We start from the raw sequence: 24,763 nt of genomic DNA, 5'->3' as shown, positions 1-24,763 counted from the left end.
TGAGTGACAAACCTTGCCTTGCCTTCTTGGTTATATGGGTGGCATCATCAATCTTGAAATCTGAACCAAGTTTTGGCTGGGGATCCGTTCTATCTCTGCAAAATCAGTACGCTTCAGAATTTTAAATGTATTTCCCCACCATGTTCTAGCTTCTGGAATTGCTCTTGAGAAACTCAATGCCATTCATATTCTTCATTGCTTATTTGCAATCAACAATTTTTTTCCTGGAAGACTAAAGGATTTCTCTCTTCATCCTGAGGATCTTTAAGTTACATTGTGCTGTGCCTTGGTATGGGCCTTTTTTCATTCACTGTGATGGGCAATTGGTGGGCTGTTTCGTTATATATATTCATGACCATTCTTAATTCTAGAAAGATTTCTAGCTCTATGTGTTTAATAATTTCCTTTCTGTTTACTCTATGTCTGGGTCTACTATTTTTCAGATGTTAGAATGTCTGAACTCAACTTCTCATTATTTTTCTTTTTTTAAAATAGCTTTATTGCAATACAATTCAAATTCCATAAATCACCTTTTAAAGTATACAATTTAGTGATTTTTAGTATATTCACAGAATTGTGTCACCACTGCTACTATTTTTATCTTTTATCTTCTGATGTTTGTTCAACTTTTAGAATATTTTCTTAAATTCATCATCTAATCTTTCACAGAATGTTTTATTTCTGACTTTGTGTTTTTACTTTTTAAGAATACTTTTTGTTCTCTAGCTGCTCCTTTTCATAGTAGCACATACTTTTATCATGGATACATATTTTCATTATCTTCAGGATTATTATTATTTCATTATCCTGAGGATAATGAAAACATGGCTTTTAAATTTTTTTTCTTTGCACTGTCTGTGTCCTTCAAGCTTCTTTTCATGTGGTACCACTTATTTTAAATGCTTTCATTAAATGCCTTGTAATTCTTGAATGTTCAAGAATGAGGCACTAAAACGTTAATTGGAAACTCTAGATTCATGAGTGGGGCTTAGGAAGTAGTGGGCTTCACAGAAGGGTATTTAAGATAGGGACCAGGTCATTACTGACAGAATATAGGTCTCCTTCTGGTCAGAGAAGATTCCAAAAGCAGAATCCTCTAGTCTCCTAGTTGGGAAGTATTTTCCTGAGCGGGGTAAGGTGGGATAATGGGCCTAAAAGTTATACCACTAAGTATACAAACTTCAGTTAATTCCCTTCCCTCCTCCCTGCACCCCTACTAATTTTTAATACAGGATCCCTGAGTCCAGATCCTCTGCTTCAATGTATCTGGACTGTCAAGGTAGGAAAAAGAGTAGTTGCCTGACCACACAGTGCTGGGGAAGGGATCAAAGCATCTAACCATTACTTTTAAAGATTTCCAAAAATCTTATTCTCAACACTATCTGTACACATTTCTTCAGGAATATGTGATACCTCTAATTCCTGAAACTATAGCCTGAATCAGTTTGGTTTCTTCGCTTGTCCTTACTCTAGGCATCTAGTCTGTTATTTTTTCCTTCTCTCTCAGGAAAGGGAGAAGTAAATGTCTATGTTCAATCTTCCACACTAAATATAAAGTCCTGAATTATTTTTCATTATGTTGCAAAATTACTACATTCCAAGATAGAATTAAAATGGTTACTTATATATTAAATAGAAATCTGTAGGCTGCTCAAAACCTAACCATTTACATTATGGGAAAAAGTATTCCAGGTTTCAAATATCAATCAACAAATGATGTCTTAGAATACAACCAGTTTGCAAATTAGAGACAGTCTATTCTCTATTTCCTTCTATCTTTTACACATCAACTTGATAAATCTAGTAACCAAGGACATATATTGTGTATTTAAACTACAATTTAAGAAAATAATAATTATGGTTAAATAGTTTATTTTCTCTAAACAGAGTATAAAACTCATTCAAAAGTATTTGAAATTATATTATGTCCCAAACATGGGATAGGAACAGAAAAGGTAGGGCTTATTCCCAATGGCTTTAGAGCCAAGAGTAACAACAGCAGTAATACTGCTGTTTTCAGTCCTAACAGAAGTATACAAAGAGTACCACAGAATTCCCAGGGAAGAACAACTCATGTAGAAAGAGAGAAGAGGGGTCAAGAGAGTTCCCAGTAGAGACAGCACCTGATTTTTTTTTTTTTTTCTTGAAGAACAAGTACAAGTTAAACAGGTGAAGAGGGGAGAAGGAAGGAAATGCATTTGTTGAGCACCTCCCAAGTTCTTTTGTACTATATTCTAGGAAATATTTCTCTATCCTATTTTCTAGCCAGCTAATTTGATTTTGAGCTGAATTCATTTCAATATTTGGATCATTTTCTGAGTTTTTAAATTTGACGATATTTTTAGTTTCTAGGGACTATAGTTTTTGTTAAAACAGATTGTTATATTATGGATCCAATGGCCTCTTGTCTTTATTATTTTTTTTAAATATTTTATTTATTTATTTGAGGGAGAGAGAGCACGAGCAGGGGGATAGGCAGAGGGAGAAGCATACTCCTCACAGAGCAGGGAGCCCGATGCAGAGCTTGATCCCGGGATGCTGGGATCATGACCCGAGCCGAAGGCAGACGCTTAACGACTGAGCCACCCAGGCACCCCCGATTTTCTTTTCTTTTTTTTTTAATGTTCTATTTATTTATTTGACAGAGAGAGAGAGAGAGAGTGAGCATGCACAAGCAGGGGGGGCGTGGCAGGCAAAGGGAGAAGCAGGCTCACTGCTGAGCAGGAAGCCCGGTTGAGGGCTCTGTCCCAGGACTCTGGGATCATGAGCTGAGCTGAAGGCAGACGCTTAACCAACTGAGCCACCCAGGCACCCCGGCCTCTTGTCTTTAAAGAGATATTTAAAGTTTTTTGCTATTTCTCAGGTGTTAGTTATTCTGTTTGCTCGATTTGTTGCCTCTCTTCCATGCCACTGGTTTTATTCAAAGGTTTGGCTGCTTCTGGTTGTCTGTTCATATCTCTACTTGAGAATCTTTGTTTGTAAAGCAGTGCATATAAATTCTGAAACAGCAGCCTACTTCTGGAGACTTTTATGAGTGTTGAGACATTCTGAGAATCTGTGTTCTGCATGGTGATGTCCTCCTGTATTTTCTGGGTATTATAGGTTACATGGAGCACTGTCCTAATTGTCTGGCTAGTGTACACACCACAAGCCTCCATTATCAGAAATTCCACTTCAGGGGCGTCTGGGTGGCTCAGTCAGTTAAGTATCTGCCTTCAACTCAGCTCATGATCCCAGAGTCCTGGGACACAGCCCTATAGCAGGCTCCCTGCTTCTGTCCCTCTTCCTGCTCCTTCTCTCTCATGTGCACATGCTCACTCTCTCTCTCAAATAAATAAATAAAAACCTTAAAAAAAGGGAAAAGAAATCCCACTTCAGAGAGTCATACTACGTCTTTATCCTGGGGTTAACAAGCATAAGCATAATCTATCTCTTTCACCTTTTTCTCCCTCTGCTATCCTTGTGGCAATCTGGAGTTACTTCAGACTCTCTTCTGCTTCCCACTCCAGGCCCAAAATTGACACTTAGGAGTCAAACCCTTAGTTCACTTTGCTTAGTAGTTCCCAGGGTTTATCCTGGCAGCCAGCATTGTAACTGCCAATGTTTCCAATGTAAGAAAGGGATGAGGAGCAGGAACCAGGCCACATAGTTACAGAATGTAGTGTTTAATCCATCACCTTGATAATTCCTTCAGGGTCCTTTCTATTACAATTTTTTTTTTTTTTGCATTGATTGACCAACTGCTTCAAATGTTTCTAGAGCTATTATTACCTCAGCAGTGGTTTTCTCTGCTCTTCAGATATTCAGCAGTCTGATCTCATCTGCTTTTAAGAAGTCCTCAGTATTTCTGGTAATGCTAATGGCATCCTTTCTTATTTTTAAAAATAACTTTGATTATACCAATATGTAGACAGCTCATAAATTTCTATCAGCAGCCCTCCATATCCAACTGCCTATTTGGCATTCTACTTAATCATTTTAAAAGTACCCATAACTTAATATATTAAAAACATAATTTATGATCTTTCCCTCAAACAAGATTTTTGTTTGTAAAGTAAGTAAATGTAAGTAAATGGCATCACCTTATATCCAGTTATTCAAGCCAGAAACAGATGCCATCTTTGATACCTCCATCTCCTTCGTTCTTCATTTGCCAAACTCTGTCAGTTTCACTTCCTAAAATTGTCATGAGTTATGCTCACTTCCTTCCATTTCCAATGTCATCTTTTAGTACAAAGTGCCATCATTTCCCCCTAACCTACTGTAATAACCTCCCACCTGGTCTATTTGCATCCATTCATGCTTATTTCCATACCACAGCCAAGGTGATCATATATTTTCCTAAGGAAGACTTCAGTGGCTTCTTGCTGCTCCAAATATAAACACCAAAATCTTTGACATAGCCTACAAGGTTATACAAGGCCTCTCTCTGTTCAACCTTGTCTTATTATTGCATTTCTCCCTCCTCTCTGTACTACAGCCACACTGGCTTTCTTTCAGTTCACTGAACTCATGAGGCTTAGTGCCATATTAGGGTCTTTTTGCACATGCTGTTCCCTCTGCCTGGATGGCTCTTAACTCATCTCCTTGCATAGTTAATTTCTCCTTTTCTTCCTATCTCAATTCAATTGCTATTCCCTAATGGAAGCCTTCCCTAAACTCTCTAATTAAACTCAATTAGTTATACTCAAGTCAATCTCTTTTGTAGTATTTATCTCAATTTTAATTTACTGGTGTGTGCTTGAAGGCTTTGAGGATGACGTCCATTGTACGGGCAGAAGGATTCACCTTGGACTAGGAGAAAGACACTTCTTCCACTGAGATGGGAAGATGAGGCAAAAATACAAATGGATGCTTATATCTGTAAGAAACAAAGTTGACGGAGTTCACATCTGACAATCTTACCTGACACTAGCTCACTATTGGATGAACTACAGTCAACCTGGAGGTCATCAGTCACTGACTCCTAAGGGAAATAAGAATTAAAGATATAGCACAAATTATGGGACTGAATATTTTCATATCATAATATTACATCACATTGATTTGGTTATTTTGGAAATGAAAAACTAATATCAACTTCGTGTATCAGTTTCATAGGTAATAGATTCTTTCAGCCTACTAATCACAGATGTAATCTGGTATTTAATATTAAATCTAAAAATAAATATTAAAATATAATAACATGGACATATTTACAGAGTCAGCAATATACTAGTCAACTAACTACTGTGGGATAAACTAGCAACTAGAAGTTAAAGGTGAATATTTTTCTGATCCCCTAGGTAGGAAGGGCTTTTCTTTCTCTAAATATGAAAGCAAAATAAATGAAAAGACTGATGAATCTAAAATATCAGAAATATGATTAAAGGCAAACAAAAAAAATATAAAAATATTTGTTACATGTGTGTATAAAAGTGTAACTATCTTCAATATATAATGAATAAGCATTTCACAAAAAAAGAAACACAAATGGCCAATAAAATGAGGAAAAAAAAGTGTAAACTTTACTAGCATTCAGAGAAATGCAGTATCAAATAAATGCTACTTTTCATCTATCAAATATATGTATTTTTTTCCTCTTTTTAAATTTAAATTCAATTAGCCAACATATAGTACATCATTAGTTTCAGATGTAGTGTTCAATAAAATATATGTACTTTTTAAGTATCAGGTAAAATGGTGCCAAGTGGCCAACATGAATCAAACTTTAAACATGATCCAATCTCAATCCTCCAACCACAGGAAAATAGTTATATAAATTACAGTATATTTATCTATAAGACAAAGCACTATTTAGACACTAAAAATCATATTTTTGAAGGCCATTTAATGTTAGAGGAATATACAATAAGATAACAATCTCTAAATTGAAAAAAAGGGCACAGAAAAAAGGAATGTAAAGAAATACAAAAAAATTAGAAGAAACCTTTTAAACACTTTTTTTTTTTTTTTTTGCATAATCTGAAACATCCACAAGGAACACTTAACACTGTTAAAATCTGGGGTAAAGCATTTTTAAAAAATGCCTTTTGTTGAAACTGCCCACCCCCAAAACACATGTTTTAGAGAGATATGTAAGCTAAAGATCTGGAACATGACTACTTAATGTTAATGGTAGATGAGTCATAAGCAATTTTTAAAATCTGAGTTTCTCCAAATTACTATGTATCTTTAAAATATTGTACAGAATCCATATTAAATAGAGTAGGTCAAGAAGTTATATAATATTCTAATGGTAATGAACACTTTCTAGTTAATGGAAATTCAAATGAGAATGAAAATGGCTTTAAAATGGTTTAAGTGCTACTATACGTAAGGGAGTTACTAAGAAAAACTTACAGATACCTGTTTCACAGAAAATTAGTGAGTAATGGGCATTTCTCAAATTTTTGTCAACGGAAATTAAAAACAAAAAAAATATGACTATGAATCCACCAGAATTAGAAATTCCAGACCCTGTCTAAAGAGAAAACACCAATGTTTACAAAAACGCTAGGAAGCTATGTAGCTATTGAACAAAATCCTTATTACACTTTAATCTGGAGGCACATCAGTTACCATTGGTCTCTGCTTTAAGTATATCCAAGGTCTGTAAGAGAAATATACATACACTCAATGGAGCTATCTTCTCATCCGGGGTCTCTTCATTAGTGCTATTTTCTTGCAGGCTTTCCTGTCCTGTAACTCTTAACCGAGGGCTAACAAAAAACAAAGCAATTAATTTGCATGGTCTGGATTTGGCTCTCCACATCTCCGTTCACAGTTCACACTGTTCAGAATCTTAAAGGCTATTTGGGGACATCATTAGGAAAAAGTAAAGACTCCAGTGGGTTAATTGTACCAATATTCGCTGGTGCTACGAATGCTTTCCTGAAGGATTTATCTCACTTGCTTTTAGGCAAGTGAGTTGGCAAGTTAGCAAAACTGCTCTTTTAAAAAAATTTTTTAAATAAGTATTTCCAGGGGCACCTGGGTGGCTCAGTCATTTGAGCTCCCACTAAAGATTCCGGCTGAGGTCATGATCTCACGGATCCTAGATCAAGCCCCTGGGGCTCCGCGCTCCCCAGGGAGTCAGCTTGGGAGTCTCTCTCTCTCCCTCCCTCTGCTCTCTCTCTCCCTCTCTCTCAAATAAATAAATAAATCTTTTAAATAAATAAATCTTTCTTAAGTCAAATTTCTGGGTCTATGTCCCAACAGGAGCCAAATCGTAAATAGTATTACACTTATTTTCTTCCTTGACTCTTAGAAGGAGAGGCTATAGGCGGAAAAGGAGGACTGAAGTTTGGAGGAGGCAGAAGGCATGGGCTTGGCACTAGTGGCTTACGCACCTCGGTGGCCTAGAGCCGCTAACTCCCTGCCCACTGCACTCTGCTTTCTCTGAGATCTTCTGCAAACGGTGCGCGTTTCCTTTCAGGCCTAAGAGAGGACGGCATACTTCAGGGCAAAGCCCTGGAAGGCCGGCTTGCCGCGCTCGGGTGTCCCTGGGCCGAGGCCTAGTCACCCCCCCCCCCCCCGCAACTTCGCTCGCCCACCCTGGGCCTGCTCCACAGGCTTGCCAGTCGGGGCTTACAGTGCGCAGCGCGCCTTCTGCCTGGACCTGGGGGGGCCTCTGCCTGCGCTGTGAGGCCTAGGTCCGGCGTCGGGGTTAGGTTGAGCCTCTGGCCGACCCGCTTCTTGCGGGTATAGACCCGTAGTGACCACATTGCCACCCCACCCCCACGGCCTCGGGGACCTCTTGGGCCTCCACAGCCTGTCTCTTCGCCTTCCTGAGGAAACAAGCTACAGTCTGAGTGCGCCAGCGTCCTGGCAACGTAGCTGCCTGCGGAGCAGAACGGCAGGAGGCGAGCGAAGAAAAGATAAAGGCCCACAGCGCCAACGCCTGACTGACTGGAGCCTCCCGGTGCGCTCCCGCCCTTTTTTTTTATCTCCACCAAGCTGCGCGATGGCTTCTGGGAAGCGTAGTAACGAGGAAGATGCTCCGCCCCCTTGAAGAAGGCCCCGCCTTCCTGGAGGTGTGGCGTCCGGGTATTTGGCAGTGGGCACGCGTGGTTGCCTGACCCGTGGCGCAGACTCACGTGTTTCTCACCTGAAGGGAAGCTAATGGGGAAAAGCGTTTTCGTTGTCCAGGAGGTTGCTCCTTTGCTGTCATTTTTTCCTTAGTGTGATGGGCCCGTCACGTGCATGCTACTGATGGCTCAGCCCCTCTCCTTATAACATTGCATTTAAGCCTTGGTAAGGAGTTTTGGGGTCCGAACATAGGGAATCTAGCAGGGGAGGCGACAGGGGGACAGGGGCGGCGGGGCGTCACCTGACTCAGTGCGGGAAGATCAGACAGGAACGAAAGTACGTTAAACCAGCAGAGAATATCTTCCTGAGCAATGAGCTTCAGTCCCGGGGCCGTGGTATTTGAGAGTCTGAGCATTCGAAGATCCTGGTTTCAGGATATTTTTTCTTAAGGATAGTGGAATCCCTTAGCCCCTGCCCAGGAGCTATCTCCTGGACATCTGGGCAGCCTTATGGTCAAGGTAGAGAATTTCTTACCTCCTACCGTCTTGGGGCTCAGTTCACTTGCTCTGCATCATTGCAGGAATGTAGGAATGACCTCCCTCTCTCCGTACACTGTGGTTGAACCATCTGGCTGCATCTGATAAACATATTGTGCACATAATAACCATCTTCCTATTTTTAAAAAAAACATTTCACAACATTAAAAAATGCATTTGTAGAGATAAAATTACAAAAACTCGAAGACTTTTTTTGTGATGCTCCAATATTGTATGTGTGACTATAGCACACATACAGCCACAATATTTTCATAATGAAATCACTCTAAATTTTTTAAAATTTAGAATAGCCTCATAGAAAGTCATGACAGTTGATTCAATATATAAGTAATCATTAAAACTTAGCTTTGTAAAGAACAGAAGGTGGGCATTCTTACCTAATTAGATACAGTGCTTTGAGTCCCTGAATCAATACTTACTCAGCACCTTAGTCTGTATTAGACATTGTGGTAGGTCCTGGGGATACAGAGGTGTGTTAGAAATGGTCCTTCAGTCTGGGATCTCATTGTGTTGTTGCAATACAAAGCAATGATCATATTTCAACCTCCTTTCTTTAGTTATATCCATAATATGCTGACAGGCAGTCTCTAGTTTACAAGTCAGGTCTCCAGGCTCTCCTCTCTCCCTTTGGGGGCTGTTGTGAAAAAAACTTGGAGTTCTTAAATGACCTGTGGGAGGTCTGGGTCCTTCCATGCCCTACACCTAGAAATGGAAGAAACAATGAAAAAGGAAAGCAGCGTAAAGCAAAAGCTGATCTGTACTTTGGTGGCCCTATAGAGGTCTGTCTCACTCCACTGGTCTGCGTTTACTGAAATGCCATCAAGTAAAGATTTATGGGAGTTAATACATAGGGTTTCAAAACTGGAAAAACTTTGGAATGATTTCTTGAGCCAAAAGAGGTCCTTGGAGATAGTCTAGTTGCCTCCTCATTTTGCAGCTGAGGAAACTGCAGCCTAGGGACGTTCATTATGACAGATGATAGGCATAGGTGGCAGGAACTGGCTGGCATTTGGCTAGTGTGTTTGTCATGACCCCGTTCCTCCTAACACATGGTTGGGCAGGGGGTGGAGGAGCAAGGAAAGGAGTTCGAAGCCCTTGGTAGCAAGGGGATGAACGAGACTACAAACAGACTTGGTCTGTTTAAAGCTTCACCCAGAACCAGGCTATAAAAGGGAAGGAGATGTGTCCCATACAAAAGGATGAGGTAGGGCAGACACATCTCAATTCAGTTATCTGTCTCCCCCCATTCTGTCCCCAAATACACAAATGCCAGTGCAAGCATTCATCCGTGAGTGTTAAACTGAACTTCTCCCATCTCCCTTTGCACTCCTTCCATATCTAAACTCAGAATTCTGCTATCACTGTTTCAGTTCAGCCATGTGATGGGTTTGACTAGGTTTGGAGCAGTTATGGAGTTGCGAACTTCCATGGGAAAACAAATTCGAAATTTTGAAGAGATTTCAGAGGAAATTTTTTTTTTTTTAATATTTTCAAAGCCTGTTTGTGGCTTTAGGATTCCCCAGATCCCAGAGGAAATCTTTCTGTATGCCTTTTTATGGAGTGACTGACCCACTGAGCAGTTTTGTTTATGGTTCTATCCATAGGTTTCAAGGTACAACTGAAAATCAGTTTGTTTTTATTTTTCCTTACTTGACAAGAATGAAAAAAACCACAGTGATAGATGAAACGTATCTGCAGGTATTGCAATCTTAATGCATATGAACATTATGCATGAATGCATAAAAAAGAACCAAGGGGATTTTTCATTAAATGGATATTTATTTTTTTAAAAAGATTTTATTTATTTAATTATTTCAGAGAGAGAGAGACAAAGAGAGCGAGAGAAAGCACAAGCAGGGAGGAGAGGGAGAAGCTGACTCCCAGCTGAGTATGGAGCTCGATGTGGGGCTCCATCCCAGGACCCTGGGATCATGACCTGAGCCGAAGGCAGATGCTTAGCCAACTGAGCCACCCAGGTGCCCCTAAATGGATATTCTTGAGCATCCACTATGGACCAGACCTTCCACACTGGGGCTACAACCTCAAGCAACTCACAGTGTGAGTGGGAGTGGGGCAGAGGGAATCTTCTAAGATAAAAGGATAGTTGAGCTGTTTTAAGAGCTGCACGGTGGAAGTTAGCAGGGGGATTAAAGGTTATGGCATTCTATGAAAAGGGGACCATATGTGCCACATGGAGGCACAGAAGAGCATGATGCTTTTAGGACACTACATAAAGTCGTTGGTATGACTGGAGCCAAGGCTCCAAGGGGGAAGGGCAAGAGAAGAGATGCTAGGCCTTGTGTGCTGAACCAGGGAGTCAGAACTTTATCCTGGAAACTGTGGGAAGTCTTCGAAGGAATATTAATCAGGAGAGTGGCATGACCAGATTTTCAATTTAGAAAGATCACACTGACTGCAATGTGGATGGTGAAATTTAAGGAAGCTGGGGTGGAAACAGGAAGACTAATTAAGAAAGAACGGTAATATTCCAGACAAGAGATGAGAATGGCCCCAACTATACTACAGCTGTGAGAACAGAGGGGTGGACAATAGCAAATCTATAGAGAAGGCAGTCTGCGTAACTGAGGCATGGCAGAATATACCATTTTAAGAAAGTGTAACCATTAGCTTGTATGTGGGTAAAAGACATTATAGAAATACTGTTTAAGGGGCATCACAATGGAAAATTTGAATACAGTTATTTGTTCTTTTAAAAGTATAAAAATGACTTAAATTCAGGACACATTTGGTAAAAGGAAATGTGCAGAGCAAAGGAGAGTCTCTGGGTGGGGACTGTAAATCTCTGGAGTTTGAGGATCCTTAAAGAGAATGCAGAGTATGCTGACTAGTGTGACAAAGCTTGATATAATGTTTATGATTATCAGTGACTATTAATATGCTAACATCAGGGGATTATGCTATATAAATATATAAAATAGTAATTATAAGCAACTTTGAGAAATGAAAAATCTTTATTTTTTTACAAAAGTTTTCATAAATGCATTTTATATTTCATAGGCATGCTATTGTAACAAAGCAACTAAAAATATAATTACAGTTAAGATACTTTTATGCATATTTAAAAGGTAATTTTTAATCTCCTCAATTTTTAAAAATTGAAAGGAGAATAAGCAGTTCTTCAAAAAATATCCATTTCCCCCTGCCCCATGCAATTGTTGTGATGATTTAACAAGGAAAATTAATCAATCAAGTGAATGTCTAAAAGCCACTGTCACCTCAATAAAACCTTTTCAGTTTGGGACAAGGTTTAGAAATGCTTGTATTCCAGGTATTTATCTATTGCCTCTGGGTTAGGACCATTCATTGTTCTAAGTCAAGAGTTCCTCCTTTAGGGCTTTGTCCTCGCTTAAATGCTAATCCCATTCTCACTGCAGTTAATTGTAGAATCACAGAAAGGACTGTGTGCGTACTTGAGAAAAAATTCAGACTATCAGGATTGTTTTCCTTTTCATATTTATGCTTCCTTAAAATAAAAACAGGCAAGAAAATATAGCAACTTAATTCAACATATAATTTATCAATTTTATATATGATTATTCATTCTTTTTTTCCTGAGATATGAAGCAAGTTCGTAAGTAGTCTGTTTTCATGCAAAAAATACATTTTTCCATTGTTTACATTCATTTCATAGTATTTTGTATTCGAAATAACTATATCACCTTTGTGCTTTATACATTTGGAAAATAAAGAATAATTCATTTTCTTTACTGCAGAAAAAATAAAAGATGAGCAGTTCGTTGATGGGTAATACAACCAAATTAAGCGCTACCTTCAAGCTGCTGAAACATTACCTGACTATAAAAATTGCAGTGGAAAGTCCTATTTTTTCTCATGCTAGCAGTTTTACTTAGAATGAAAGTTTGACTTGCACATATGAGGGAAACATGTATGTTTATTTCCTAGACTTGTGAGTTTGTGAGTTCCTAAATGTGGAACTAGGCATCCACGCCACACCTCAGTTTCTCTCTCGCCTGGAGGGGAATTACAATACAATATAAAGATATCTTTCATGGCAAAAGGAAAAAAAATTGGTGTATATCTTATTTTAAAATATACACAGGATTAGTTTGCAAAATGTGAAAATTACTAATTTATATTACTAATTACGTTACTAATTTACATTTGAGTGAAAAACAGATAAAAGGCCAAACATTTTGGAACATGTTTTCTGTAATTGATCTCTATTATACCTCTAGATTTACATCAGATCTGATGTCCACTATAAATGTGAACGCCCTAAGTACATAGCCTTTTTCTATATTCATTAGAGAAATACAAAATTTTTCCCCCAAAATGAAGTTGGGAAATCTGAAGCAAGAGAGATTTTTCTATTAACACATATTGTTTTATTTCTCCTTTATTAAGAAATTCAGCAGACTTAAACAGAGGAATAGATAAATGTACCTACAGTATATTTAGCGCCAACTGTTTACTTTTCTCAGCACATCTGCTGTAACCTATTTATTGGCCCAAGTGTGATGCTTTTCACACAGATCAGGAAGGCCAGAAGACACATGAAGATCTTTAAAGTGAGAAAAAGAAGAAATGCTTAAGCTGTCCATGATCAATCGTATCTAACTATAGTGAGGTATAAATAGAATCAATATAAGTTTTAAATTATTTGCTTATGTTACATTGTCCAAAATCCTTTTGGAAACAAAAGACAACTATGAAATTTTGGTTGGTTGAGTGGAAAGACAATGGGAAGCGGCTTCATTTTCTTCAGATGTGAAGCTACTACTTGCCTTATTTAAAATAGTATGAATATCTAATTCAGGTAATGATTTTCTCTTTTAATTAGTCAAACATATTAAATATAAAAAATTAATGCTATATAGATGTGGCCTTGGACATTTTTAGAATTTGTTTTTTCAGAACTGCCTTTAAAAGTTAATATGCATTGAACTAGCACATACACTAAAAGTCAGATTTATAAGTAGAGGGTCTGCAGAAAGAATATACCAAAGGAATATGTAAAAATTGGATAAATGCATCAAATGAAGGTGTGATCCACTTTTTTGCCAAGACTGAAATATAAGTGTATAATCACTGATGCAGATTCATCCAGTAGGCCTGTGTGATAATGCATTTTTTTTTTTTTAAACCAATAGCATTTATTTACAGCTTGGAGTTGCTCCAGCAGAGAGGAACTTCGGGACTGTGAGCACTACCCCCATGTCTGCTTGCAGAGTCCTGTCTCTACAGAAGATGACACTTGCCTAGGGACGGTTCCTTCTGCAGATGCAGTCTGTAGCTTGGAACTTAACTGCTGTCCATGCTGGGCTTTAATTATATGTGATTGTCGGCACTCAGGTGCAAGAAGTATCTAAACACATAATGCAAGAAAGGAGGTTTCCATGGTTAAGCTTAGAAGCATGTAAAGATTTTATGAATGGAATTATGCCCTATGAGATATTTATCTATGATGGACTTAAAAAGTCTTCTAGGGGTATTTTGAAGAGGTTCTTCAAAATTAAGTTGTAGAAAACCTATTTTCTTTGGAAATAACATTCCCTCCTCCCCTTGTTCAGGATTATAGCCATATTGGGTTTCCCAGGCCTGGCATGGACATATTGAGAATGGAAGGCCTGAAGAACCCAGCAAGGAACATAGGTACATTAATCGCTGCCTATCCTGAGAAATAATTCTGGGTTTCTTTTCCCAAGTCTCCCCCAAAGGTCCATTCATCACAGACATCTTTTAGAATTCATGTGTAAGAAGTCCATGGATATACACATGTTATCCTTGAAGTCGCTATACATTTTTTCCTAGATAGTTCCTGAATAAAAATATGAGTTTAATAAATGAGAAAATGTATTGAGAGATCTTCGTAAAATGTTATATAAATATAACATTTGTTTCAAGAATATCTGAACTTGCATTTTTCATGAATAAAAGTAAAAATGAGTGGGAAAACTTGTTCACATCAGTAAAAATTGTCATGTATAAAGACTCTGAACTTACGTAGAATGTGCATTATGTCTTGTTTTAGCATGATTCTGTACACATAGTTTTAATTTTTAAGTCTGATTTAACTGTGATTTTGACAATCAGTTATTGAATGAGGTAGTCCACATTCCCTAGATATTTGCTGTATCTGGTTACTATTCCACAAATAATTAAGTACAGTATATCAGTTATGTTTTTCCTTTATGTTTAATAGGAGTTCTGTGAACATTGAGAATATATTACTTTTAGTGGTACACAGTCCTTGAGAAAAGTCTTGATTTTTACATTGCCATCTGTGATATTTTTAGCAGCTTGTTACAATATCATTTTAATAAAAATAAAGTGTACTCAGTGATGATAGAGAAAATATTGTTAAAGACCTCTTGGGACAGGAAAAGGCTCAATCATAAGGTCACGTGCTTATTCATTTTCAGCTGCATCATTCTGATTCATTACTTTCAAGAGTAACTATAGTATTGCTACACAGTCCATTATACTGAGAAGAACTTTCCTTGAACTTCACATGGAGATTGAGTAAAGCTCTTCTATTTGTTTTTTGAAGTACTCTCTCAGCTCAGGTCTCTTAGCCTTTAGTGTTGGTGTCAGCAAGCCATTCTGAACTGAGAACATGTCAGAGTGGATGTGAATGGCTTTAACCTAAAAACCAAATGCAGAATACGTCTTTATCAGGAATATAACATAGCATTTATAGCACACATGATAAAAGTAAACAGGCATATAAGAATAGATATATTGATACAGAAACACTATGCTCATTAAAAGTCAAAATTATATTAATAAACATTTCAGCCTATTTAACATGTCTGCAAGCCACCTTTTCCCCTTCCTATTTCTTCATTTAGCCAATCAACAGAAATGAACTGGCTGCTTATTCTGTGCCAGGCACTGAGGACGCAGAGAAGAATCATGAGTGCCCTTGCCCACAGGGGGTGCCCACTGGCAGCCAGCAGAGCAGACATAGAGCGATTGTCAGCCAGTGTGGTCCGCACAGAGTGACAGGTGCCGAATGCAGTTTGGTAGGGGAGAAGGAGGAGCGGGAGGGGGAAGCCTTCCCAAATTAGGTGAGTGTTAAAGAACGAGTAAGAGTTAACCAGCAAAGGAGGAGAGGTGGGTGGTGGAGGGCATTCTAGGCAGAGGCAACCCCAAGAACAAAGCTATGGGAGTGAGAAAGGAAATCCAAGGGGTTTCTGGTTGTAGTTACATGAAGTAGGAGGGAAATGGGGTAAGGGATGGAGCCAAAGTGGTCGATGTGACCATTGATAGAGGAGCTCCAACTTCAGGCTGAGGTCAGTAGGAAGGCTGTGGAAGTTCTTATTCAGGGCAGTGACATGGCTGAATACACATTTTAGAAAGATCTGTCCAAGAGAAATGTGAAAACTTTTTTTGAGAACATTAAGATAAGAAACAGGGAAACCAATCGGAAGGATCTGGCCAATCCATGGGAGACAAGATAAGGACCTACCTACACTTAGAGCAGTGGCAGAGACAGATACAAACAAGTAAGCAGTTCTAAGAACCATTCAGTAGTAAAGAGGGAGGCAGCCTCCAGGACTCCCGGTTTCTGATTTGGATGGACACATGGATGGTGTTGCAATTCATAGGAGGAATATAAAGTCTAGGGGGGGACATGATAAGTCTACATTAAAAAAAAAAAAAAAAAAGTCCTGCCATGGCTTTTATCACATCTACTGGGAGGAGGCATGGAGGGATCAGCTGTACTGTTGCACACTTCCTATTTCTATGAGACAGATCCTAGGCCCCCTCACGCAAAGTACCTCTACAAAATGCGGAAATGAGAACCAGAGATAGCTGAATTAACTAGGAGGGCCTGGGCAGATTCCTCCCACGTGGGGCTCCATCTGAAAGGGTCACTGACAATCCCATGAGAAGTTTATGACCTGGGTTTGAGTTTCATCTTTCAGTGATACTGCTTCCGAGAAATTGTGTCCTGACTGACAGCTGGGTCTAAATTAAATGATTTTATTGAGATAATAGACCCAAATCATTAAATAGCAAACAGGGTTATGAATTGCTGCAATAGACTTTTTAATAACAATTTTTTATTACACTTCTGAAAAATAAAACTCTCATGGACCTGAGGCACAGAGACACAATGTGACTACAAATACCATTTGCTAAACATTCGTGTCATTTGTCCTTACATGCATATTATTCAAAGTCCAAAATGCAATTTTGAAACTGAAACAACAAACCCTTTCTCAGAATCTTCTGGCAGAAAAGCCCGGGTAGCACCAGTAAGAAGTGCACCAAATCCTAACTACTCCCTAGGTATGTACAGTTGACCCTTGAACAACAACGGGGTTAGGGGAGCAATTGAAAATTTGTGTGTAGGGGTGCCTGGGTGGCTCAGTCGTTAAGCGTCTGCCTTCAGCTCAGGTCATGTTCCCAGGGTGCTGGGATCGAGCCCTGCATCAGGCTCCCCGCTCTGCGGGAAGCCTGCTTCTCCCACTCCCCCTGCTTGTGTCCCCTCTCTCGCTGTGTCTCCCTCTGTCAAATAAATAAATAAAATCTTTAAAAAAAAAAAAATTCGTGTGTAACTTTTGACTCTCCCTGAACTTAACTACTAATAGCCTGCTATTAACTGGAAGCTTTACCGATAACAGAAATAGTTGATAATCAACACATATTTTGCATGTTATACATATTATATACTGTATTCTTACAATAAAGTAAGCTAGAGAAAAGAAAATGTTAGAAAGAAAATCATAAAGAAAAAAAGAACATCATAAGGAAGAGAAAATACATTTACAGTACTATACTATATTTATTGGAAGAAAAAAAAAGTCATGTCTAAGTGGACTCCTCCATTTCAAACTTGTGTTGTTCAATGGTCAACTGTCATGGACATTTAGAAAATTAATTCAAAATATACATGTTAAATACACATATACATTCATCTGTTGTTTTGTGTAATTGATATTTATTGAGCAACTCCTTTGTATCAGGTATGTGTCAGGCATTAGGGATACAAAGAATAACAAGACACAGTCCCTGCCCACCTGGATTTATAATCTAATGACAGGTGCTGCTATATGACCTTGTAGTGACAATATGATATTGCTACTATAGGGACAAGCACAGAGAAGGTCACCTTTCTCAGGCAGAATCAGTTGCTTTCCCAATACCCACTCCTGACTTTTCCCTTCTGGGATTCGGTTTGGGGCCAAAATGTTCCATGCCAACCATGACGATCACCTTCCCTGATTTCCCAGCCACCCCTGCAGCTAGGGGACAGTCATGAGATCTATTTTTGGCTCGTGAGAAGGGAAAGTTTTTGCCTTCATAATAAAAGGTTCAGACATATCTATCTCCACCCACTCTCCTTTTTTCCTTCCTTGATTATGGACAATGTCCAAAGTTGTAGTGGCCACCTTGTGATAAGCCAACATACTAAGAATGGAGAGTGGAAAGACAGGTAGAGACCAGGCCTTTGAGGACCTGTATCTTCCTTGGACTGCCTATCCTTTTGTGAGAAAAAACACAAAAACACACCCAAGTGTTTAAGACACTGCGGCTTTTCTGTTAGTGCTGAATGCATTTCTGACAGCACCCACCCCAGGCTTGGGGAGGGTTCATTGAAAAGAGATGCCTGAGTTGACTCTGAAGGATGAGTCAGCTGTAGCCCAATGAAGACAGCAAGGGGAAGGAGGAGTGGCTCCTAAATGGCCCAAGGAGAGGAGGGTGCTCTAGGTAGAAGTACCATGTGCCAAAGCACATTTGAGACATTCCATGTGTAGCCTGAAGCATATGGCACAGATGGAGAAGAAAGCGATGGGACTGGAGAGATACACCGGGGCCAAGTTATAAAGGATTAATATGCCAAAGCAGGGAGTTTGGACATGATTCTTTCAACAGCTTTTAAGCAGTGAGAGACAGAATGGCTCTTTGGAAAAACTACTGTGCTAAGGGTGAACTGAAGTGAGGTTAAAGTGGAAACTGCAAGACCAGCCAAGAAACAAGACTGAGGGTGACTTGGGCTATAAAACTTGGCTCTGGAGATAGAAATTGATTTGGGGGATAGAAAGGATAGGACTTACAATTTGCTTTGGTAAGTGGTAGATAAAGAGAGATAATAAGAAGAGCTCTAGGTTTCTGCTTGAACAGAAAAACTGGAGGAGTGAGAAGATTCTTTGGAGGAGGGAAGATCAAGTATTTGTGTTAAAGTCTGAAATGCTTCCGAGACAACCAAGTGGTTAATACTGGATATATTGGTATCAGTATGCAGGACAGAGCAGCAGCCTGGGCTTGAGACAGAGGAGCGACTTGGCGAGTAGAAAGGAACTGGAGTGTGGGTTACAAAAGCCAGGAGGACAAGAATGAGAGGTCACTTTGTCAGATGCTACTGTCATATAAGAACTGTTCATAAAATCAATGGACACAATCAGGAAATGACTTATTTCAAAAATCAATTTATGTACCACCTTACACCCATTAGGATGGCTATTATCCAAAAAAAAGAAAATAACAAGCATTGGTGAGGATGTGGAGGAATTTGAACCCTTGGGCACTGCTGATGGGAACGTAAAATGATGCAGTCACTGTGGAAAACAGTGTGGCAGTTCCTCAAAGAATTAAAAATAGAACTACCATATGACCCAGCAATTGCACTTCTGGGTATATACCCAAAAGAACTGAAAGCAAGATCTGGAAAAGACACTTGTACATCCATGTTCATAGCAGCATTGTTCATAGTAGCCAAGACATGGAAGCAATCTAAATGTCCACTGACAGATGGATAAGCAAAATGTGGAATATTACTCGTTCTAAAAGGGAAGGAAGTTCTGATATGTGCTATAACATGGATGAAACTTGAGGACATTAGGCTAAATGAAATAAGCCAGTCACAAAAAGATAAATACGGTATGATTACACTGATATGAAGCACTTAGAGTAATCAAAGTCACAGAGACAGAGAGTAAAATGGTGGTTGCCAGAGGCTGGGGTTGGGGGGGTGGTTGGGAGTTATTGTTTAATGGGGACAGAGTTTCACGTTTACAAAATGAGAAGAGTTATGGGATGGATAGTGGTGATGACTGCACAACATTACAAATACATCTAATACTACTAGACTGTGCACTTAAAAATGGTTAAGATGATAAATTTTATGTTATGTGTATATTACCGCAATAAGAAAAAATGGAAAAAAAATCAGTGTATGCAAATAGTTGCAAAATGTTCAGTACGTCAGTGATTGTTTTCAAAACCTCTGATGTTAACAGCCTTGTGTCCTGTGAGGTGGGCCTTTCGAGACAGCAAAGAACTCTTTGCTCTGAAAACTCTTCATTATTCAGATCGAAAACTCATTATACAAAGAAGACTCCTAAAACAGCTCTACTTCCAACTTCCTAGAAATCCATAAAGAAAAATTCTAACAAATCCTGGCATTTTTAAACCCATGCTTGTAATTTAAAAATGTGGAAGTTTTCAAATGAGCACAGCATTAATAAATCAGATTCACTTTGTCTCTTAGACATTTGTTCAAATGAAGGGTTCACTTTCGCTATAAAAAGGATAGCATTTTAAGGATTCGAGTGTGTGGAGGAGAGGTGAGGAGGGAATGTTAGGCTAAAACTAGAGCTAGCATTATAGTTAGCTGCCTCAACTTTACTTCACACACAAAGGATTTCTACCTGGATATCTGATATAAATTGATGGAAATCTGAGGTTCTTGGCTAAAAAGGGGTATTGTCAAATTTTCAAAATTAGTTAAGTTTCTTGTAAAAAATGTTTTGCTTGAAAACTCCTTCAGTGTTCTTGATATTCAAATAAGCAAGGCTATGGTAAGGAATAGGGCTGCCATTTTTTTGTACCCTCTGGAATATGCTTTTTTTCTTAATTTGTTTTTATTAAACATAAACTATTCTAGGGGACCCAAAAGTCACTGGAAACAGGTCCCAAGGGAGACATTTTCAGACACAGCACACTGAGAAGTAGGGGTTCTGCAGGGGTCACTGCTGGGGGTGCTGTGGTGGTGGAGGCACGTGTAGATAGGTGGGGAAGGGATGAGGTTGGGGAGAAGCAGAGGTGTGTGGAGGTGGGGTGGAGGCGGGATGAAGTGACATGGTTGGGTTGGGGGGTTGGGGGGAGAGAGGCTCTGGTTCCAGCCCCAACCCCACCAGCGCAGCACCGCTCCGATGTTGGGTGCAAGCTCGACTTTTCAGATAAGATGCCATCTAAGCTCTGCTGCTTAAAGAAGTTTGGAAATCACCACTTGACAACAAAACTAATTAGCTTAAAGAAAACATGAACACAATCTGAATCAAACTTAATCTTAGATACTGTGAATTAACTTAGTAACTCACGTTTACGGTCATAAAATGAAAAGCTGAAAATTGACAGTGCTAATTTCCCTAACTTTTTTTTTTTTTCTAAAGCTCTCTTCTGATAGAAATGGTACCACATAAAGACTTTTGGTAAGGGCAAATGACCTCGCCAACCTTCTTCTGTAAATGCAATTAGTAATATAATTGTAAAAGGAGAAGCAAATGTCATGATATCATATCTGCTGCCTGGGTTTCAGCTCATCTGAGCTCCTCCCAGCCTGTGGAGCACACAGTGTAACTGGGACGAGAGTGTGTGTTCAGTACAGGGGCTTGGGGTGAGCACCTTTGAAAATCTAGCAGTGGCACTTTATTGTTACAAACAATAAAGTACAGGGAAGATGAATTTCATAGGGAGAGCTATGGAACGCTATTTAGATGCTCAGTAGACTACAGAAGAAAACGTTATGATCTTAGGAACAAAGGACTGAACCAACAGGTAGATTTCACAGCAAGCCTAAAGGCTGACGGGGGCATCTGCAGTTCACTGCGGCTCACCACCAAATAGTCTCTGCTTGAGGAGAGGGAGTGGCACTAAATACAGCCTTGCAGGAAGCCAAGGCATATGGCGCCCAGCTCATCAGTCTGACCTACAGCTCTGGGTCTGTTTGAATTCTTCCATGAAAATACCTATACAAACCGCCTGAGTGACTAAAAGTCCAGTCAGTAAGTGGGGAAAAAAAAATGGGTCAAACCAGTTCTTTAACTAATACTGACCTTAACTATGGGTCCCAAACTTAAAGGTTTTTTTTTTTTTTTAGAAGTAAACCAATGTTAAAACCAATTTTCATTTTCGATAATTACATATTTTCTAATAAAACCAAACTGTTGATTTGTGGGGTGGAAAAAAAAAAAGGAATGAAAATCTTTATTCTCCCTTTAGGCCTAACACAACGTGAGACTCGCTTTCCAATTTGTGATAAGTCAAAAAAATTTTTTTAAGATTTATCCCTTTATTTGAGAGAGAGAGAGTGTGCAGGCATGCACACACCCATGAGCTGGGGGGGGGGGCGGGGGGGCGCAGAGGAAGGGGGAGAGAATCTCCAACCAGACTCCTGCTGAGAGCGGGGCTTGATCCCAGGACCCTGAGATCATAACCTGGGCCTCTCAACTGACTGAGCCACCCAAGCGCCCCAATAAGCAAAATTTTTGTTAAGGAAGGAAATGCTAAATGTTAGCTTCCTTTCTGAAACTACACTCTTGCCACTGAATAGTGATTCCATAGGGTTTTTTTTTTTTTCAGTTTAGAAATACTGTAACATTTAAATATTGTATTGGATTAAAATACCTAAAAAATTTCAATTTATGCCAACTCATTAAAGCATAAAACTTTTCATAATTCTGAAGAAACATGGTATTCTAAGTTTTCAATGGTATTACTGAATGAAACACATAATATTGCTTAGAGACAATAAACACAGAGTGAATAATTTAGGACTGAAGAGATAAAGTAAAAACAAAACCCACTGTAATTAGACAAATGCTCAATTCATTTCTTTTTTTTTTTTTTTCCATTTCTGATTTAAAGGCCAGTTGGTTAGGTAAGTATTCATTTCCGTGACAGGAAACACAATAACATATATTAGTGAGAGATTCACATCAGAATTTTAAAAATCTATCAAGTGTCAAAGGTCACTCGGTATTGTCTATACAAACTAATAAGACATATAAATGCCAAGAAAATGGTTAAATCATGGCTAAGTATGCTCAAAAACTTCCTAGGTACCTACACATTTTAATTATTGATAGAGTTATTTTAAATGCTTCCTATCTATTCATTAAAATATATCTTCCAAAAATCTCCATAAATTAATAATGATTGGCCTCGTTCTAGGAAATTGTTTCTGGAAATTAAATCACATTAATTTTTTTATCTAGTTCAAATGTTAATTCAGATCAACCCTGCCCAGTGAGCCTGAACTCCTAAAGCTTTTGGTGAATGATTTAAGCCTTAGGCTTGGATATCTGTTTGTGTTTGCGTGGTTTTCAAAATAATCAGTGTTAAGCCTTAACTGATGACTCATTTTTGAGGAAAAGGGAAAAGGGCAAGCTGACAATGGACTGTGGATTAACTTAAATAATTTATACTGATCTTCGGAACACGAGTGGGAGCACACCCTCCTCAGGCATGAGGCCTGGTTTTTGCTCTCCTGTGCTCAGCTGAGGGCACACACTGCTTGTGGTGAAGGATGCACAGACCAACAAAGAGGAAAATGAGAACAGAGAAAATGAAGAGGTGACACGCTTGGCAATAAAACTCAGGCCTTTGGGATGCCCGCATGACGTCCCTGTATTTGAGGTTACCACGGTGAGGGCAGATTATTAGAGCAGAAACTGCTTAAGGGGTATGGGAAGATAAGACTACCTCTCCTCTCAGTAAAGGTCTAATTTGAGCAATGGTTAACACCTGAAACTTTACCAAAGGTCCGCTTTTCAGCGTAATCCTTTTGCGTAGCATCTAAATGCTAAGATTCTCCGTGTCCTGGGGCAGGTCAATGCATCCCAAACCCAACAGGGGGAGTGCCAGCCTCAGGAATCGCAAGGTAGTGGCAGGAACTAATCTGCTTAAGCAAAGCACCCAGAGCCCTTATAGTTCCCCATTCAGAGGAACACACAGGCCCAGAACAAATGGGTCTCGGACCACCCATTTGTGGTCCCTGCTCTACATCATCATATGATCCACTCACACAGCTCCTCTTAATGGAAGGACAATGAAGTCAGTCCTAAAAGAAATTTAAATAATGATGCCAGAAATGACCTTTCATTCAGAAAGATAAATATAACTTGTCTGAAGGCCTCTGATTTTATAATTTTTTTAAATGAAAATTTTATTCATCCAAGCCTTTTTCTGCTGTAGATGCTGACAGATGAGGGTAAAGTAGTGTTTCTCAAACTAGATTAATAGAAAGATCTCTTTCAAAAGAAAACAATTCGGAAACTATGTTTAGATTTCATCAGTTTGAAACTTAAGAAATTAAAGTCTGACTCTGTGGAAGTGGTTTCTCAATCGCAAATACTTGCTATAAGAGTTTTACATTTGAAACTGGTTTTAAAATATTTTCACGTTATCAAAATGAACATACAAAATTTAAAATTCTCAAAAACCCTGCAGATCCCTAACACTAACACTGTATTTGGGAACGCTAGTGGAGAAACACAATTTTATTAAAAATGATTATGTTAAAGACATGCTGGAAAATTTTTAAAAATCGGAGCATTTCTATGTCTCTACTTGAAGAATTTTTCTTTTTGAATTTTTGACTGAAGAGGACGTATAAAGGACGTAGGTAAGTAGGACCAAGGGTGCTTCTGAACTCAGTTACAGTAAGAACTTGCAAAGCTAAGAGTCTGAGAGGACCGCTTGCTGTGTCACCTCCCAACACATTCTGTGTTTCCTCCTCTTTGTGGTAGACACTCTGGGCTGACAGATCACTGACCCCGAGGAGCACGATCTTTCCGATGTCCTAGCAAGTCAGCTTGCCTGCTGTAGCCAAGAAGACAGTCCCCATAAAAATAAAAGTAAGAGAGGACTGTGGTCTTGAGTACTGTAGGCAGCCTGGAGACAGGCCAACCATGCCCACACACGCTCTGCCTGTGACAGCTAGGGTAATATTTCAAATTTATGAACGTCTGTGATTACAAGGACAACAAGCACGGTCTCACTCGACGTACGACCTATTTAGCACAGAACGCAGGCTGTTGCAGAGTCGGCTTGGAAGCCTGCAGGGGTCTGTTAGCACACAGGGGTCTGTTAGCACACAAGCATTTAAAACGTAGCACACATCCCCGCAGGATGCAACAGGCCACTCAGGAAGCCCATCCCACAAAATCTAAAGAGCAACGGCCAGAGCATGCGGGGGGTGG

At 39.2% G+C, this 24,763-nt stretch overlaps 2 protein-coding genes across 5 annotated transcripts in view; both read right to left on the bottom strand.

The window, feature by feature from the left end:
* MEIKIN (meiotic kinetochore factor) overlaps positions 1–7,706 on the bottom strand; it is a 106,416-nt gene extending 98,710 nt beyond the window's left edge. The window contains exons 1-4 of the mRNA XM_078066344.1: positions 7,588–7,706; positions 7,332–7,496; positions 6,614–6,701; positions 4,906–4,966 (exon numbers count right to left, since the gene is read on the bottom strand). Of these exons, the coding sequence (XP_077922470.1) occupies positions 4,906–4,966; positions 6,614–6,701; positions 7,332–7,496; positions 7,588–7,706 (433 nt within the window). The remainder of the gene's footprint in view (positions 1–4,905; positions 4,967–6,613; positions 6,702–7,331; positions 7,497–7,587) is intronic.
* Positions 7,707–12,233: 4,527 nt separating this feature from the next.
* Positions 12,234–24,763, bottom strand: part of ACSL6 (acyl-CoA synthetase long chain family member 6) — a 60,701-nt gene continuing 48,171 nt past the window's right edge. For all 4 annotated transcript variants that reach the window (XM_036106455.2, XM_036106454.2, XM_078067537.1 and 1 more), the window contains exon 21: positions 12,234–15,194. In XM_036106455.2, coding sequence (XP_035962348.1) covers positions 15,057–15,194 — 138 coding nt within the window. In that variant the 3' untranslated portion in view covers positions 12,234–15,056. The remainder of the gene's footprint in view (positions 15,195–24,763) is intronic.

The sequence above is a fragment of the Halichoerus grypus genome, chromosome 2, assembly GCF_964656455.1.
Source record: "Halichoerus grypus chromosome 2, mHalGry1.hap1.1, whole genome shotgun sequence".
In the NCBI taxonomy this organism is placed as follows: Eukaryota; Metazoa; Chordata; class Mammalia; order Carnivora; family Phocidae; genus Halichoerus; species Halichoerus grypus.
This window is presented reverse-complemented; position numbering and strand designations above follow the sequence as displayed.